This window comes from Triplophysa rosa, linkage group LG12 (genome assembly GCF_024868665.1).
Source record: "Triplophysa rosa linkage group LG12, Trosa_1v2, whole genome shotgun sequence".
NCBI classification, from domain to species: domain Eukaryota; kingdom Metazoa; phylum Chordata; class Actinopteri; order Cypriniformes; family Nemacheilidae; genus Triplophysa; species Triplophysa rosa.
The window spans coordinates 17464678-17483051 of record NC_079901.1 but is presented as its reverse complement, the minus strand read 5'-3'; the positions used below and the strand labels follow the sequence as shown (position 1 = coordinate 17483051).

The window sequence follows — 18374 nt, the reverse complement described above, 5'->3', positions numbered from 1 at the left end:
ATAAAAAATAGCAAATTACAAAATAGACGCTTTTATTATGATATACAGCAAAGGCCCTAACCCGGAACACTTCGCGAGACACTCGCTAGTGGTTCATCTGCTTGCTAATCTGTTAGCATGGCTACTGCCTAATCACAAACACACTGCAGTGCAGCAGCGGAGAGAACAGGGACGGATCTGGTCCACTTTTCCTTCAAATTCCTCCATTGTTTGTGCTTTTTTAACCGACATGGGGACGAGAGACGACGAATATGACTACTTGTTTAAGGGTAGGCGTAAAATACATTTGTCTCGGGAGTATACGAAAAGCGGCTATGATTTTGTGGTTATTGTGTCGGGAACCGTTAGAGCGGTTATATATTTAATACTCGATCTCTAAAGGCCAGCTAACCGGCTAGCTCGCGTAGAGCCACCCAAACAACCCCCCAATCATCGGCTGGAATTTAATCATCTGAAAGATTTGGGCTTGATCGGCTTCGTTCCAATGGAACCCAACCACCACACATGTATAGTGTCGATATAATTGTTGGTCCTTAAAATCCCGTTTACCGCAGATAGGACCACACCTTGATGTGGCTAGCTGAAGTTAGCCGCAGAAACCGTTTAGTGGAGCAGGCAGAAATGGGAAACGGCCCTTGTTTTCCGAATCTTTACAATAACAATAACAACCGATACGTCTTGGGTAATAGTCTGTATTTTCTTTGTGGATGAATTCAGTTTTTCAAATAACGTTAGCGCTTTGTGGCGTGTGGCAGTATTCATGTCTGCATTCATGTCAGTATGAGGAACAAAGCAATGTCAGTGACACGACCACCAAGATGTAACGTTACTGAATAAATCTGTAGAGAACATTAGCCTAAAATGGTAGTTATTCGTTTTGGCTTATTGTTATTATCTTATAAGGTGTAGTAAAATGTACGTTCATTGTTTAATCATATTTATGTTATGTGAGATGTCACAAGTAGGCCTGTGTTTATTCTTCACGAGGGCATATGTTAAGATGTAAGATGTCTATGTACTCTTTCAATTTAGTTTTGTTTGCCATTCATTGGTCTAACAACGAACCTGCGTGGGTGAAGTCACGTCAAAAGTTGTCGTCTGACAAAACTATCGCTCTTGTAGTTTAGGCATCTTGTGTCAGCATGTCTTCTCATTGTCATATTTTGCTGTTAGGGCTGTTTATAAGTAGTATCCACAATCAATAACCGAGTTTCTATATTTGAAAGTATGTATTGACTTGAAAGTTCGCCCAAAAATGAACATTCTGTCATCATTTACTCACACTCTTGTCATTTCAAACATTTATGACGTTCTTTCTGATGCAGAACAGTGAACACAAAATATGTTTTGAAGAATGTTGGTATGGGAACAGCACTGACCCCCATTCACTTTTATTGTATGGACACAAAACCAATGCAAGTGAATGAGGGCCAGTTAACAACATTCTTCAAAATATCTTGTTTTTTTCTGTAGAAGAAAGTCATACAGGGTTAAAATGTCAAGAGGGCGAGTTAATGAAGTTTTGTGTTTTGGTGAATTATCGCTTTAATATTATTGTAGAGAGTATTTTTGTATTTACTGAATGTTCTAGAATAAGAGGACGTGGAGTTGGTCTGATGTCAGATATAAAACCATGATGTGTTTTATTTTCAAGTGGTCCTCATCGGGGACTCTGGTGTGGGGAAGAGTAACCTGCTATCCCGCTTCACCCGCAATGAATTCAATCTGGAAAGCAAAAGCACTATCGGAGTGGAGTTCGCTACACGTAGCATCCAGGTAGATGGGAAGACGGTGAAGGCTCAGATCTGGGACACAGCTGGACAGGAGCGCTATCGAGCCATCACTTCAGCGTAAGATGAATGCTCAATCGGAGTTGAATTGTATTTCATTAAATGTCATTTTTTATATTGGATATACACATAGACTTGTTATTATGCATAAAACCCTACCTTTTGTTTTTCTGTTTGATACATTACATTCTGAATAATAGTTTTGGGAAACTCATGAAAAACAATTCTGTGTAAAAAATATCCTGTGAAACTATTTTTTTTGTCCTTGTTTATCTGTGATGTCGGTATAAAGGTATTACAGAGGAGCTGTGGGGGCCCTCCTAGTGTATGACATCGCCAAGCACCTGACCTATGAGAATGTGGAACGCTGGCTTAAGGAACTGAGAGACCACGCAGACAGCAACATTGTCATCATGCTCGTGGGTAATAAAAGTGACTTGCGTCACCTTAGAGCCGTTCCCACTGACGAAGCACGTGCATTTGCAGGTTAGAAGCACATTAACACATTGCAGTGGACTTTTAACTTTTGATTCATTACATGAAGCCTGTGTTTTACAAGGGCATTTGCTTTTAGTCCTTAATGCACTTATCAACACAGACAGTTCATGTATATTCCAAATGTTTGCAGAGAAAAACGGGCTGTCTTTTCTGGAGACCTCAGCTCTGGATTCCACCAACGTAGAGACCGCTTTTCAGACCATCCTGACTGGTAAGTGTGCTTTGCATAAAAACAGCGGGAAGCGTTTCAGCACATGCAGTCGATCCTTATCAGCCGTGCAAGGTTGAAGATGATAAACGTTTATTTTTGTAATGGATGTAGGAATAGATGAATACTAAAATACACTCAGAAATGGGCCTGTGTGTGTCTGACGGGTAAAAGAGAGATTGTAAATGATTGGCCTGTGGTTGAAGGTTGATCTGTATGAATGACTTATCAGAAGCCCTGTCTTGGTTGTGTAGGTTCCTTTAGCCTGACGTGACTGCAATAGAGAGTTTTGGGTTTCTTTTGATCCTCTGTTTGGATCCTGGCATGCGCAGAGCAGGCGGACAAATAAACGTTTAACGGCATCGCTCAGTCAGTGTCGTAATTACTTCAGCTGTAATATCCAGTAATGACTCTTGCTCTATGGTTATAGGCTTTTATGGCGACACAAAGTCCATTATCGTAGCTTGTACATCATTCTCGCTACCAATAAATATATGCAAAGACACTCCTGAGAATTGAAACCTTCTCTCTGTCCTGCAGAAATCTACCGGATTGTATCCCAAAAGCAGATGTCTGACCGTCGAGATAATGACATGTCACCTAGCAACAATGTGGTGTCCATCCAGGTGCAGCCTACTGAGAATAAACCAAAGATGCAGTGCTGCCAGAACATCTAGCAGCGCCCCTACCCCAAGCCCCCCTTCCCGTACCCCCCCAAGCACCCACCTGCAACACCCTCTCCCCTCCTCTTCAAGACTGCTTTGGGTCTGAGATGCAGCTGCACAACTAGGCTTGAGCACAGAGGCTGGTTCCAAAGCTAGAATCTCAAAGGGTCACCACCTGCAGTCTGGACTATGCTTGTTTTTTTTCTTCCTGCCATGGTAGGCTTTTATATTGCAGAATTGTAATCATTATTTGTGCCCGATGGTCACTTAAATGTCTTAATATATAATTTCATTCGCAAACATGTATGTGTTTAGTAGCAGCCCCGTTTCTGCTGTCGCGTCCGGGGTGGATGGGAGAAACGTGCAGTATTGGAGGTATTGCTGTATTTAATATCGTGATGTAGAGACGTCTCTGTCGATAGATGTTAGACAGTGATTAGGGCCCAAAAACCACAGACTTCACCTTATGCATCTGAGTATGGGTTACATTGCATGTAAAAGCTAAGTTGCAGCGCTTCATGCGTTCGGCACAGATCACAAAGCGGCATTCTTGCATTGCGTTCTTCATTACATCATCAGGGCCAGCGGAAGAGGACTTAAGCTTGTGGCACAGGGAACATCCTGAACACAGTGCCTCAAACAAATCCATAGCTACTCCATGCCATCTTTAGCGTCCTCATTGAGGTAGAATAGTGGTTTTAGTGCCTTTCTCAACGGAACGTACCCACAATGCCTCTGGTTTCATGCATGTGAGAACATAAGAACAAAGCTGTTTTCTGCACCTCTCGGATTCATCATGTCAATGCGGCGGGGCCTTCATCACATGATGCTCTGCAGTGCTGTCATTATGCTGTAATATAGTATAATGCTGACCCTTTTAGTGTTCTCGGCCCTGTGACTTTATCTCAGTTGGACGTCGTTGAAATTTTACAGCAAAGTTCAGTTTGTAATAAACGGTAATTGATGCCATAATGTGGAAAGAGTATGTCTCTGCGGCTTTAGAGGGGAAATAACTCTCGCTTGTACTTCGCAATTGAAAATAACACTACCACAACCTATTCAGTATGAAACAAGGGAATAGATACTTTTATAATGCCTCGTCACTTCCCCTAAATTTATGAACACGTTACATTTACCTTATCACCACAACCCCATAGTACTTTGGCAGGTCACATATTGTTAAAGTAAGAAGAGGAAAACCAAATGGCAGTTAATAGTGAACAGCGGACGACCACATCACACGCGAGGGAATAGACTGGATACTTTCTCTTTTTTGCACTGAATGTAAAATATCTCCCGGGTTGACTTGCCGCACTACAGTTTATAATCTTGTATTTATTCTGTGGTAGTCACTTATTAGCCTCTAATCGTGGCAGCGAAGCAACGGGACTCTTAAACATAAGACACCGTGTGATAATTTATGAGTGTATTATATGTTTTAGCCTCTGTAAAAGTCTTGTCCTTATTCCAGCAAATGAGGAAACAACCACAAGCTGTGATGCTCATTTTTGCTTAATGGCTGTCTAATACAATTTATTCAGTGTGACACAAACTATCAGTAAAGACTGAACTAATAATGCATGTTTTATAGCGGTCGCCACGGATGACCTCCAGAGTGGAAAAATACCGTAGACCTCAGCATCTTAGTCTGCAACCCTGAAGTCAATTACTTCGAGACAATTTCACTTTGGTTATTGATCTCTTTGACTTTAATTACTCCGGCCCCAGGTAAAACTAAGATAATTCTCAATAGTATCACAGCACATTCCAGGTGGAATCGACGGCTTCTCCAAGACTGCTTTAGCTTGTGTTCAAACTCAAGTAATGTCATATAGAAAAAGACTGAACAGAATGGGCCGACGTTACTGCATAGGTGCATGTGAGTCATATTACTGTTTTCAGTCTCCTGTATCCTATAAGGTTTAGATCTTATAATATAGCAGCACATTGATGTAAATCAGTACTTATTGACATCAAAAAGAAAAGCGGCAGGGTCTGTTTCTGTAGTGTTGTGGCTTTACCGCGTTTAGGACCCTGATTCTGATTGTATGACTGTTCTTTAGTGGCAGGGGTCTCTGGTGCTAACGGGGGCCAGTGCCAATGATGTGAGGGTACAGATGGCACAACATTGACCTGCCCAAGCACTGAACATAGCCGGCGTGTCCTAGTTAGATTACCTGGATATTACTTTTCTGACTGTCACATATTGCCTCATATTTCTTTTTTGTTTTTTTTGTCTGCACTGTACTGTGATTTATTTTATATTGTTATAATTATACTATTACTCTATCCACTGTAATTCCAATTTAAATGAGCAAATAAAATATGTAGTTAATTCAAAATTGTGCCTGCTGTTCTTTGGTTACGTAACTTGTACATTTTAAGTTGATCCTTTCATCAGAAGCATGGAATTATAATATATATATAACATATATCTTTTATGATGTAAACGTCAAAGAGACTTGGTGTATTCACAAGAGGTGCTCACAAATGTGCAGTTATACATTGTGTTCATATATTATGTACAATCCTTTATTTAAGAGACTTTTAAGTTTATTTTGTATAAGAAAACATCAATTAAATGGTTTGAACATTAAATGCATAACATTTGGAAGAAATTATAAAAGCTAATGGGGAGCCATTGCGCTGTGAAGCTGCTAGGGTTGATGAAATGCATTGTTTTATTTATGAATGATTGTCACTATGTTATTGCTATCGTGAGTGAATGCAGCCACTTCAAAACAAAACAAATCAACGCAACCGAAGCTGGACTCATAAAACACACTACTGATACACAAGGAATGGAACATGTCTCCAAATCTATTATACTATTTTTTTATAAGGACATGTTTGAGGTTTGATCCTGGAGTGTATTTAACATGAGCGCTAACATATAATGTTGAGTTCAAATATATATCCGATGCACAAACAGCAAAAGCACGTGAAAATAATTGGTCACTATGGGTATCATTATTTTCTCATGCTATTTTTTCTTTTTAAATATGTTTAACTTACACAACAAAGAAAAACATCATTTGCACTAACAAAGTATAAATAAACATCATAAATACACAAAATAAAACCCCAACAAGGCCCACCAACTGATGTTTTAAATGCAAACATACAAATAAGAACAACTAAAAACAGTTGATAGTTCTGAAAAGCATTACTTGAGATACACAACTTAATCTCACGTTCATGAGACACACACCCAAATAACCCATAGCAACAGTCATAAATTTCTATGTACAGTAGAAAGCACCAGGTTGTTACACAAATGAGCATTACAGTATTACAAAGCTCATGTTGACCCCAGGCTCTCTTCATATACTTTTATAAATATTTCTGTTTAGGTTTATAAGCGGTCTTGTGAATGTGTTATAAAGTCTCGATCAATATTCCCTTAACTGAAGTAATGAATCTGTAGGTGTACAATTGAACTCTTTAGTATTTCTCTTAAACCATGCTTTGTCACCAAGGCCTCATTTCTGAATGCTGAATTGCTCAGGGGGTGCAGGGAACTGCCCATTCACGGACGCCCCTGGCTCTCGGATGCCCCTGGCTCTCAGTTCCAAATCGGTGCCAACTCCAGATGAAAAGTTCTGGATCATTGAGATTGATAATCTGTTCCAGTGTGAGGATCTTAAATCGTTGAGAATCAACATACTGTCCGGTATGTTTCCATGAAAAATTCCTTCGGTATCACGATCTCTGGAACCACCCGAAAGCCAATCAGAGACCTTTAAACAAAGATGCTTTTCCTACACCTGTATTTCCTGATGTATTACACACAGCATGTTATAAAAAGTCAGCGATAGATGAGAAGGATAATGAATATTCGCTGGTGTCCAAATCTCAGCAGTTGGTCTAGTCTAGTGTACGGTCCATGTCCAATTTCTCCATCCTCAGAAAGAGAATGTCCAACATAATCTACTCATGCATCTGTACTTGAATGTGTGTTTGAGAGAAAGAGAGATGAGAAGAGAAATTGAATAAAAAGAGACCCCGGAGCAGCCAGTCTTCAGTCTCTGTTCATTGGAGGAGGGGGCTCTACAGCAGGGAGCTCGGGGGGCTGTCTGGAGGTGTGTGCGTGGGGCTGTGGCGCATGGGCAGGATGTCATAGTGGCTTGGAATGTGGCTGTTCCGCGGGAGGTCGTAAGGACTTTGGGAGAAACCGGTCGCCAGTCCATTGGGTCCCTGAAGAACACTCACTGTGGGTTCTGAGGGAGAAGGGTGATGACGGGGTCAGATGCGTTTGCTCAGCAGTTCAATTCCTCAAACATCAGTAATACCTGCTACCCATTAAGGAACAACTGAATATTTTTTCTCATTTTGACCGAAAATTTGGCTCATGTGAAAATAATTATAAAAATGAAATGTTCCCCTATGGCGACTTTATACCACAATGGAAAGCAGTCATAAATGTTTCTCTTTTTTTTTTAAGTATTAATTTCTTCAATAGTCTTGAAGCATAAATGAAAATTCACTCATTAATATTCAATATTATATTATTTTATAAAAGCCTAATTCATCCCCACTGCTAGACCCATACAGCCTTTTTTATATAATATATTTGTTTGCATTTATTTTAAACCTAAATCATAACTATTACTCATGCATAAACAAAACATTAATATTACTAAAACACTTCTAAATAAATTATACAACTTCAATAATAAAATTAACCCCACCATCTAACACAATTACAAACATTAGAGTTACTTCTAAACGGCATATTATTGGTTTCTCAGACACTGCGCTTTTAATTCTAGCAGCACAATTTCTTATAATTTGCTTTCGTTTTATTAATGTTCAGAAGAAAACTACATGTTCCCAAAAGGCAACACAGTACAACATACACAACTTGCGTTACTCTTCAGAAGACAAAGTTGGATTGTTGGTTAAAAAGAATAAATAAAAATGACCTTGAGTAAGAACAGGCTGTTCAGACTCACCCACGTCATACACGTTCCGGCTGGCGGTGGTCAGGGTTGAGCTGGTGCTGGAGCAGAAGGTCAGGTCTCTGTGAGCAGGAGACTTCATCTCCACGTAACTGCTTTCAGTGTGCTTACACGCCAGACCGGGCGGATCACGGATGGTGGCGTACGGGTTCTCGCTGTTCAGGGAACACGAGCTGGAGCTGCACATGGAGGCCTTTATGTAATCTACACACATCAAAGAAATGATATTACATTCACAGATTTATTATTTCCACAAGATGTAATCAGCGCATCACCCTCTGGGAGGAAGAAGAGATGGGAGAGACAAAAATGTAAGCAATGTTATTATTTACAATATACAGAACTGCAGGGAAATTAAGTTACATCTCTAGTCAAAGGTGCAAAAGAAGCAGTTTGTGGAAACAATATTCTGTGGAAATCACGTTAGACATCAGCAGACAAATCGCATCACACCCATCAGTTCTGATCCAATGCAGTTCTGTATTTAGATGAAGCAGCATGTGCTATAAAAACAGTAGATGGTGACAACATTACTCATGTACAGCATCTAAAAATAAAAATAAAGAACTTGCACTGTAGAATGAGAGTTATTTAACACGGTGATCCTGCAGACTGTTGATAAATCTGTAACACAATTCAGAGCGAAACTAAAATGATACATATACTGTATACACATCAGTGTTGTTTTAAGGACCCCGAAAATCTCTGAAAGTAAAAAAAAAAAAGAGTCATTACCTTTGGCTGTGCGGGTGGTTTTGTTGTCTCTCAGTGTAAGTGTGTCTCCTCTTGTTACTCCTAGCGAGGAAAATAAATAAAGGCATTCTGGGTAATTCGTGTCCCAATAACAATATAAAATGCATTATAACTTGCATTTATAGATTTGGCAAACGCTTTTATTTAATGCAACCAACATTGCTTTTAAGGTACAGAAAATGCTAAGATACAATAATGGTCCAAAGTAACGTCTTAATGATGTGGACAGATAATGTGTTGATTATTGATTCTGATCCAGTAGATGTGTAATTCTCAGGAAATGATGCCATGTGGCTTGATGTGGGGAAACCTTTTCAAATCAAATGGCACAAAAATAATCATTCTTTCGCACGAATGTCACTTCTCTTGGAATGACTGACCAGGTGCTGTCAGCAAGCAACAATACAATGTCAAAAACAGGCAATATTATTCTTTTGTGTACACTCGGGTGACAACTTGACGTTCATACTTTAACCCTTACTTTGTTATTTCAGTCATTCTTACGCCATTCTCACCGAAGTGCGTTTCCGCTAGTGTATGGTTATATGACTTTAGGTTCAAACTAAATCTGAGAATTATTACAGTGATGCCACTAAGTATTTGACCAGAAACACAGATTTGTAGGCAGGATGAACTCTATTCAGTATTTCAAGTTAACCTTCAACCAAATCATGTGACTGAATCACAATTCTTAACCAACCATCTAAAAGTACTACCAGGCCTTCAAGGTGATGTCACAATCTTAAAATGATATTTATCAAACAGCTTCACACTGATAAAGTCAAAGCATGGTTGAGGCCTGGTGTGTTCCTCGGCTACACAATTGTTTATGTTAAATCTGAGTTCAGATAAGAACAGTTAATACTTTCACTTTGAGTTAAAACCATAATTGAGCATGATAAAGAAATGTTTGTCCTCTTTGTCTTTTATCAAATTGTAACCTGAAACAATTTTAAACTTTTACAGTGATGTCATCTGGGCTGGGTTAATGGATGTTAACCAGCTGTAATTACACACCCATTCAGATCCGACTCCATTGGAACACCCACTTTTTATGATCCAATTAAATCCTGATAGATAAAACATCCACCCTTCATTTTTTTCACATTGAAGATTCAGTTTTATTTGGAAATATGTCTCATTACGAAGCTAAACATTATTAAACGTAATAATACTTTTTATGACTACTGTACAGGCATCGATCTAAATATAAAATGAAGTATTGTGAAGCTCAATAGTTAGAACACAAATATTAGAACCTATTAACTCTATAATCCAAATACAGTGAAATTTCCCATAACAACTATAGATGAAGTCACAGCCATTTTGAACTTGTGGTCACGGTCTTATTTTACTTCCTCTCTTAGCTCGTAACAGACAATGATGAAAATACCCGACCTCGAACCCGTGTCTCCGAGGCCTCATATGTTCGGCCGAGCTCTTATCATCAGACCAGCAGGTAGACATAATGGGGTGAGGGGGCATGGGATGGAAAGTCAGAGCGGTAATGAACTCCTCTCTCCCCTAGCCTAGCGAGTGACCTTGGACAATGTAAACTAAGCCTGACCTTTCCCTGTGTGCGTGTGCCACCTAAAGTAAAGCTTATTAAAACCGCAGCGGGCGGTGGTCTTGCACCAGTGACAGAAACTTCAATCACTTCTTGGCTTAAACCCCACCTGGAAAAAAAGTATAGTTCAATTCGCTTGGGCTTCAATGGAAAACAAATGTCTTATTTATTTAGCAGAACTGGTTGAGCGGAGAAAAGGATAATGTATCTAATTCCATTTCACATTTGTGGGAGAACTTTTCAGGTACGGTCTGATGGGAACAGATGGAAGATAAAGTTCGAATAGTGGCTGAGATAACGAATGAGGTAAGGACACTGACCCAGGTCATTGAGATTGCAGTAAGCTCTCCATTCTGAATTGCTCTTGTCTCCTTTCTAAAGGGGAACAAATCAGAAAACATCCAATTGAATGAAAAAACATGGTTCTAAGAGCTTTTATAAATGAGAGAGTGTAACGCAACTGTGTTTGTGCTCACCTTAAGCGTGAGACTGCTGTCCAGATTGTTGGAGATGGAGGAAGAGATGTTGCATTGTGCTACAGTATGGTAGCTGGGATTGGAGAAGCACTGACCAGCGCTAGTGCTCTGAGATGTTTCTACAAGACAAAAGCAAAAGTCCATGGCGCTCAAAACTCCAACATACCACAGCATATGATTTTACTAAACTTCAATCATTTCTGTTTTTTTTGTACAGCCACATTACCAAAAATAGCATCTACCCCATTAAAAGGATAGTTCACCCAAAAATGAAAGTTCGGGCATCATTTACTCACGCTCTTGTCATTTAAAAAATGTATGACTTTCTTTCTTCTGCAGAACACAAAAGAAGATATTTTGAAGAATGTTGGTAACCAAAAACATTGACTTTTATTGTATGGAAACAAAACCAATGCGAGTCAAAAGGGACCAAGAGTTTGTAAATGATGAAATAATTTGAATTTTGGGTGAACTATTCCTTTAACTTGGTCAGGCGGGTTCCTTAGAAAACCTTTTTCTGGTAAATAATATGACTATGCATGTCCACCAATTTAGTAATAAATTTATGCTGGTCTAAGCTGGTCTATTCAGCAGGGTATGCAGTTTGTATTTAATAACCACAAATGTGCTGTTTTCGCATCATTAAAAAACATTTGAATACTTCGAGGAAGTTTATCAGCATATGGACAGTTTGTTGCAGTTAAGCACTGTAAAAACCATGAAGCATTGTTAAAACAGCTGTTTTCTCTGCAGATTACTGAATGCAATAACACGCCGCTATACATACAGCTCTAATCCAAACAAAAATGAAACTTAATGGCCTCATTCAGGATTTGATGATTGTGATTCATATTCCCAACGGAGGTTCTTACCGGAGAGAGAGTAATCAGTGTTTGTGACACGCAGAGCGGGGGTGTACGAGACGCTGGGCATGTCCTGCCCTTTGTCTCTCTGTCTCTGTCTGAACCAAACAAACAGGCTGAGCATGGCCATGATGATGAGGAGTAGGAAGATGATGCCCATGACGGCCCCGGCGGACTGGCGCTCCGAACCCAGAGCGGGACTGATCTTAGTGTAGGGGTTCAGCTCCTCCATCACCAGAGCAGCTGTGACACAATGCAGTTGAAATTACCAGAAGAACATAGTGCTTTTATTCGCATGAAAACATTTAGAAGAAAATTCTTATGCATGTTAAATCTCTTGTTTCATGTACAAAACGGCAGACATGGTTCAATTATTGTATAAAATAAATCCAGATACTTTACTGATCGCCCAATCTTAATTTACTGTCACAATGCTGCTATATTCTGAGTGGTTGCTAGAGCATTGCTAGGGTGTTATTAGTGTGGTTGTTTGTTTGTTTGTTTATTTAAAGTTTGACAAGACAGGATATTGCCACAGAAGACACTGAAATGAGTCAAACATATACATGCTACAAAACTAACATTTACTAATATATAATATATTGTTAGGGCATTGCTAGGGTGTTACTAAGGTGGTTGCTAGGATATTGCTAGGGTATTCGTGTGGTTGCTAAGACTTTGCTACGTTGTTACTAGGGCATTCCTATGTTGTTGCGAGGGTGGTTGATAGGGGATTGCTAGGGTGTTATTAGGGTGGTTGCTAGGGTGTTATTAGTGTGGTTGCTAGGGCTTTGCTATGGTGTTACTAGAGCATTCCTATGGTGTTGCGAGGGTGGTTGCTAGTGCACTGTTAGGGTGTTATTAGGGTGGTTGCTAGGGTGTTATTAGTGTGTTTGCTAGGGCTTAGCTATGGTGTTACGAGGGTGGTTGCTAGGGCATTGCTAGGTAGGTTGCTAGAGCACTTTTATGATGTTATTAGGGTGGTTGCTAGGATATTGCTAGGGTGTTATTAGGGTGGTTGCTAGGATATTGTTAGGGTGTTATTAGGGTGGTTGCTAGTGCATTTCTACAGTGTTATTAGGGTGGTTGCTAGAGTGCTGCTAGGGAATTGCTATGGTGTTACTTGGGTGGTTGCTATAGCATTGCTAGGGTGTTACTAAGGTGGTTGCTAGGTTATGTAAGTGTTTAATGAACATTTTTGGTTTTCCAGGTGAAATCACAAATCCTACAGCTTAAAGAAACAGCATACCAAGAAACCCTCCTGATTTCAGATGCAGCAAACATCCCTGTTAAAAAAAACAGCATATGCTGGTTTGGTATGTTTTGATGCTGGTTTGCGCTGGTTTAAGCTGGTCATGTGCTGGTTTAAGCTGGTCATGTGCTGGTCCTTAGCTGGTTTAAGCTGGTCAAACCAGCATCAAAACATACCTTACCCAGCATATGCTGTTTTTTTTCAACAGGGATGTCAATACTACAAACAGTGGTATAAGCTAAAGTTTCATAGTTAAGGGTTTAGAAAAAGAATAAGCAATACCAGTACACCATAAAATAGTGATGCTTGCATTAGCAAAAAAAAACACTGCAAATTAACAATGGGTATGACTCTGCAGAAAAGTGTCTCTCAAATGTATTGTGAGAACAGGGGGGAACCTTTGTGAACGTGTGCATTTGATTTATGCATTTGGTCTGAAAAATAACAATGGATGTAGATGAAGAAAGAGAGAGAGAGAGAAAGATTGTTACCCTGGTCACAGCGGATTCCTTTGTATCCGGGGCTGCAGTAGCACGTTCCGGTCACATAGTCACAGGTGGCGTTGTTCATACATTCACACAGCTGCTGGCAGCCGTAGCCAAATGTCCCGGGAGGACACTCTGAAAAAACATACATGCACAAATACAATTAACCAAAGCCCCAGGCCAACACTTTGTAAAACAAGAACACACACATACAAACACAACTGTGAACCCCTGTCTGCGATGGTGGATGGGAAACACACACACATACACATATCAACAACATCATCATCATCCCCATCATGGCAGCAAAACAACTTTGTTAAGGGCAAGGTCGAGCTGATATTCTCCTAACACAAACACCCACCCACATTCAGAGAGAGGTTACAACACTCACTCTGTTCACAGTTGATTCCAATAAAGCCAGTCCGACAGGCACACTGGCCAGTGATATGATCACAGTCAGCTCCATTTTGACAGCGGCACACCTCTGCACAGTCTCGCCCATAAAACCCTGAGGGGCAGCCTGAAGGAAAGAGATATCCTGCTACATCACATTAACCTACAACACAGAGTTGGTGAAGGCACCATCAACAGGAAACCCGCAGCAGCCGTGAAGCCATACAGGCGAATGACCCAAATATGTTACCTAATTAAACCGCATTAGCACGGCAGTGTTTCCACCTTCGCTACGGCACTATTACACGCACTTACAATACAAAAACACACAGCCCGGCCACTGAAGATAAGAAGCCCACTGGAGCAAACATTGCAGCAAAACACAAACTGATTTCATCACTTCTCAAGGAAAGAGTTTATATCGTTGCTGTCAAGGAAAGAAAAAAGTTTCAAACAGAGTGGCAGCGCAGGAAGGATCGAGATCTTTGAAATGACTGACGTAATGAATGAAAGATGAATCGCTGTTTTTTTGCAGGTGTCATGCTGATGGTTTGTGATTTCAGCCTTGAGCAAGGTCATATAATGAGTTAAATGACTGACATTAAAAATACGTGCATTTATTTTTAAGGACCCGTCCGTGCCATCATAACATCAGAAGGCTTCAGCATTGCATCTTTACCGCTGAGCACGGAGATCTCAGCTGCACTTTTGATACACTGCCAACAGATGTCACTGTGTCACTTTAAAGGATGTTGGATGTGATTGTATTGTATGTGGAAGTGTTTTGTGTGTATTTGTGTGTATGTATGTGTAATAGAGGCTTTTTTGGAAATGTTTGTCGATGAATGTACGTGTATGAGAGAGACTCACGCTGTGTACAGTAGAGGCCGGTCCAGCCTGGGCTGCACCTGCACTCTCCATCGTAGGCACTACATTGGGCTCCGTTGTGACAGTTACATGAGTTCAAGCAGTCAGGGCCCCACTGGCCTATGGGACAAACTACAGATGCCAGAGACATCGTCAAAAGAAAACAACTCTATACAGGTAAATATATACAGTTAGGGCCATAAATATTTGGACAGAGGCACATTTTTTGTTATTTTAGCTGTGTATCAATATGTTTTCGAGTTACAGTTTTATAATAGATATTGTCTTAAAGTGCACACTCTCAGCTTTATTTAGAGTGTATTCACATCCAGATTAGCTGAAGGCTTTAGGAATTTCAGCTCTTTAATATGAAGCTCCCCCCTTTTTCAAGGGACCAAAAGTAATTGGACAGTTGAATCAAACGCTGTTTTATTCACATGTATGGGCTTTTCCTTAAATAATTTCTTCATAAATGAAGCATGTTAAAGGTCTGGAGTTGATTCTACATGTGGTGCATTTGGAAGCTGTTGCTGTGAACCCACATCATGGGGTTCAGGGAGATCGACATGCAAGTGAAACAGACCATAGTTAGATTTCAAAAACACAACAAATCCGTCAAAAAGATGCCAGGAACATTAATAGCGGCCAAATCAACAATTTGGTACATTCTAAGAAAAAACAACACACCGCTGAGCTCAGTAACAAAACAATCCTGGGCGTCCATATGAGCTCAAAGTGGTGGATGATGACATTATCCTCTCCATGATGAAGAAAAACACCTTCACAACGTCCGGACAAGTGAAGAACACTCTCCAAGAGGTAAATATGTCAATGTTTGTCAATCAAAACAATAAAGAGAATACAAGGAAAAAATAGAGAGGGTTCACAACAAGGTGCAAAAGCCTCAAGAATAGGATGGGTAGATTAGCCGAACAAGCTCTAGAAAGCATTTTTTTTGAGAGATCAAATTAATTTCAGCCTGCATAAGACTAAAAAGAATAAAAGATATGGAGAAGGCTTGGAATATCTCATGATATGAGCATACAACATCTTCAGTAAAATAGTGTTCAGGCAGTGTGATTCCATTTCCAATCTGGATGTGAATACACTCTAAATAAAGCTGAGAGTGTGCACTTTAAGACAATATCTATTATAAAACTTTAACTCGAATACACTTTGATACACAGTTAAAATAACAAAAAATGTGCTTCTGTCCAAATATTTATGGACCCAACTGTTTCTATGCATTGGCACCTTAACATCTTAAAGGGACAGTTTGCCCAAAAATGAAAATTCTGTTATCACCCTGAAGTTGTTCCAAACCTGTATTAAATTATTTGTTCTGTTGAACACGAAAGAAGATGTTTTTAGAATGTGGAAAACCAAACAGTTCTGGGGCACCATTGACTACCATAGTAATTTTTCCCCTACTATGGAAGTCAATAGTGCCCCAGAACTGTTTGGTTCCAAACATTCTTCCGAATATCTTTATTTGTGTTCAGCAGAACAACACGGGTTTGAAACAACTTGAGGGAGAGTAAATGATGACAGAATTTTCACTTTTGGGTGAACTTTGCCTTTAAAGGGACAATTTAGCCAACAATAAAAATATATTGGCATATACTTGCCCTCCAAACCTGTTCTAAACCTGTATTTCTTACTTCTGTGGAACAAATGAGAAAAAAAACTTTATAGAATGAAAGTAAATGGTGACTGAGTCTGTCAGTCACTAACCTCTCCTTTTGTGTTCTAGCAAAAAACGTTTTTGAAAAACATGAGGTTGAGAAATGATAAAAGATTTTTTATCAAACACATCTACAGTTGGGGTCATAAGTTTACATACGGCACACAGAATCTGCAAAATGTTAATAATAAATAAATAGGAAATATAAAAATGGCAGTTTTTATATAATTCATTATTATTATTATTAACATTTGACAGGTTCTACAAAGCGTAACTCCAACTGTATGTCAAAGCAGAATACTATTGTACAGGCTCTTATTTTTATCTCACAAAAATATAAAAGTGGGATGCTGATACAGCCAAAATGAGGCGTAAAATGAGGGCCATAGTTAACCGAAAAAAACTTTTTAATTTAAAAACAGGCACCCTCTCTTTTCCCACACACAAACGGTCACAGGTGTTTTTTACATGCAGCAAACACCATTAGATTAACAGCGCTAACTGCTCGTGCTTCAGCGAGGGGGTGTGGGGGGGAGCGATAAATTCTGCAGGACACTGTTGCTCTCGTTTCATATCGGGGCTCTCATACGCTGTGTAAATTATCGAGAGTGTGCCATCAAGTAATTTATTGAGGAAACTGTTGGTTTCCATCAGCAGCGCTTGTGGGTTATTTGGCAAAGAAAAATGGACGTGGCGATGATTTACATGACACGGTGACTTGAGGTGCCCGTGAGACCGAACGAGAGAAATGGATGAAAAAATGGATGGGAAGACAGGATGTGGGAGAACAAAACAGAGGAACACATAGAGAGGAAAGCACAAGCAGAGAAGAAAGTGAAATTGAAAGTAAAAGAAAGAATAGAAAAAGTGTAATTGGTTCATACTCTGTGAGCAATCGTCTCCAGTCCACCCTGGGAAACATTGGCAGGAGCCGTCGATAGGGTTGCAGGTGCCATTGTTAGTACACACACAGATCTCACCACAGGCTTTCCCATATTTGCCACTGGTACACACTGACGGAACAGAAACGCACAACACAGACACAAAGCAGAAATAAATCATATAAATATGTGACCCTATATCACAAAACCAGTCTTAAGTAGCACGGGAACATTTTTAGTAAAAGACAAAAATACATTGTGTGGGTCAAAATTATCGATTTTTCTTTTATGACAAAAATCATTAGGATATTAAGTAAAGATCCATGAAGATATTTTGTAAATTTCCTACCTTAAATATATAAAAACTTTATTTTTGTGAGTGGATGGCCTGTCACAGTGCCCCTGATTAACAACTTCAAAGGCAATTTTTTCAATATTTTGATTTTTTTGCGCTCTCAGATTCCTGAGTTTTAAACGGTTGTATCTCAGCCAGATATTGTCCTATTTTAACAACTCATATATCTATAGAAAGTTTATTTATTCAGCTTTCAGATTATGTAACAATCTCAATTTCGAAAAATTGACCCATAAGACTGGTTTTGTTGTCCAGGGTCACATATATAAATATAGTTTACAGTAATGTTACTGTGTCTTTAAGTTGAACATACAATCCTTTTAAACAGAACTTTAAAGTAACTTTTGTGATGCACAGTGAAGTTAAAGGGTGTCATTTTTTCAATCTTAAAGTAATAGTTCACTAGGGATGCACCCGACACCATTTTTTAAAGACCGAGTATGAGTACCGATACTTTTTTTCTGGTACTCGCCGATACCGATACCTATAACCGATGCCTGTATAATGTACAATTATGTTAATAAACCAGTATCTTACTGATACATTTTCTTTTTTCTTTTGTTTTTAGGTCTACTTAAATGTAAGTATTATTTTTAAATTAAGTTCAATTTTTTTATGATAAGTAGCACAGATTTACTAGCACATTTACTTCAGTTTGCTAAAGTAAACAATA

At 39.4% G+C, this 18374-nt stretch overlaps 2 protein-coding genes across 4 annotated transcripts in view; one reads left to right on the top strand and one right to left on the bottom strand.

The window, feature by feature from the left end:
• Nucleotides 1-105: 105 nt before the first annotated feature.
• rab11a (RAB11a, member RAS oncogene family) lies at nucleotides 106-5503 on the top strand. The gene is made up of 5 exons (XM_057347596.1): nucleotides 106-269; nucleotides 1655-1850; nucleotides 2083-2276; nucleotides 2419-2499; nucleotides 3037-5503. The coding sequence occupies exons 1-5, from the start codon at nucleotides 230-232 to the stop codon at nucleotides 3171-3173; spliced, it is 648 nt and encodes a 215-aa protein (XP_057203579.1). The 5' UTR covers nucleotides 106-229; the 3' UTR covers nucleotides 3174-5503.
• Nucleotides 5504-5689: 186 nt separating this feature from the next.
• The window catches only part of megf11 (multiple EGF-like-domains 11), a 109553-nt gene continuing 96868 nt past the window's right edge, over nucleotides 5690-18374 (bottom strand). For 2 of the 3 annotated variants that reach the window (XM_057347593.1, XM_057347594.1), the window contains exons 17-26: nucleotides 17350-17478; nucleotides 14785-14913; nucleotides 13913-14041; nucleotides 13525-13653; nucleotides 11791-12024; nucleotides 10919-11037; nucleotides 10763-10817; nucleotides 8858-8917; nucleotides 8117-8326; nucleotides 5690-7381 (exon numbers count right to left, since the gene is read on the bottom strand). In XM_057347593.1, the coding sequence (XP_057203576.1) occupies nucleotides 7212-7381; nucleotides 8117-8326; nucleotides 8858-8917; nucleotides 10763-10817; nucleotides 10919-11037; nucleotides 11791-12024; nucleotides 13525-13653; nucleotides 13913-14041; nucleotides 14785-14913; nucleotides 17350-17478 (1364 nt within the window). In that variant the 3' untranslated portion in view covers nucleotides 5690-7211. The remainder of the gene's footprint in view (nucleotides 7382-8116; nucleotides 8327-8857; nucleotides 8918-10762; nucleotides 10818-10918; nucleotides 11038-11790; nucleotides 12025-13524; nucleotides 13654-13912; nucleotides 14042-14784; nucleotides 14914-17349; nucleotides 17479-18374) is intronic. The other variant, XM_057347595.1, reaches the window with a different exon arrangement.

Coding starts and splice junctions, on each gene's coding strand:
- rab11a (XM_057347596.1), top strand. CDS start 230: ATGGGGACGAGAGACGACGAATATGACTACTTGTTTAAGG. Junction 1,851..2,082: donor TATCGAGCCATCACTTCAGC/GTAAGATGAATG, acceptor GTCGGTATAAAG/GTATTACAGAGGAGCTGTGG. Junction 2,277..2,418: donor CGAAGCACGTGCATTTGCAG/GTTAGAAGCACA, acceptor AAATGTTTGCAG/AGAAAAACGGGCTGTCTTTT.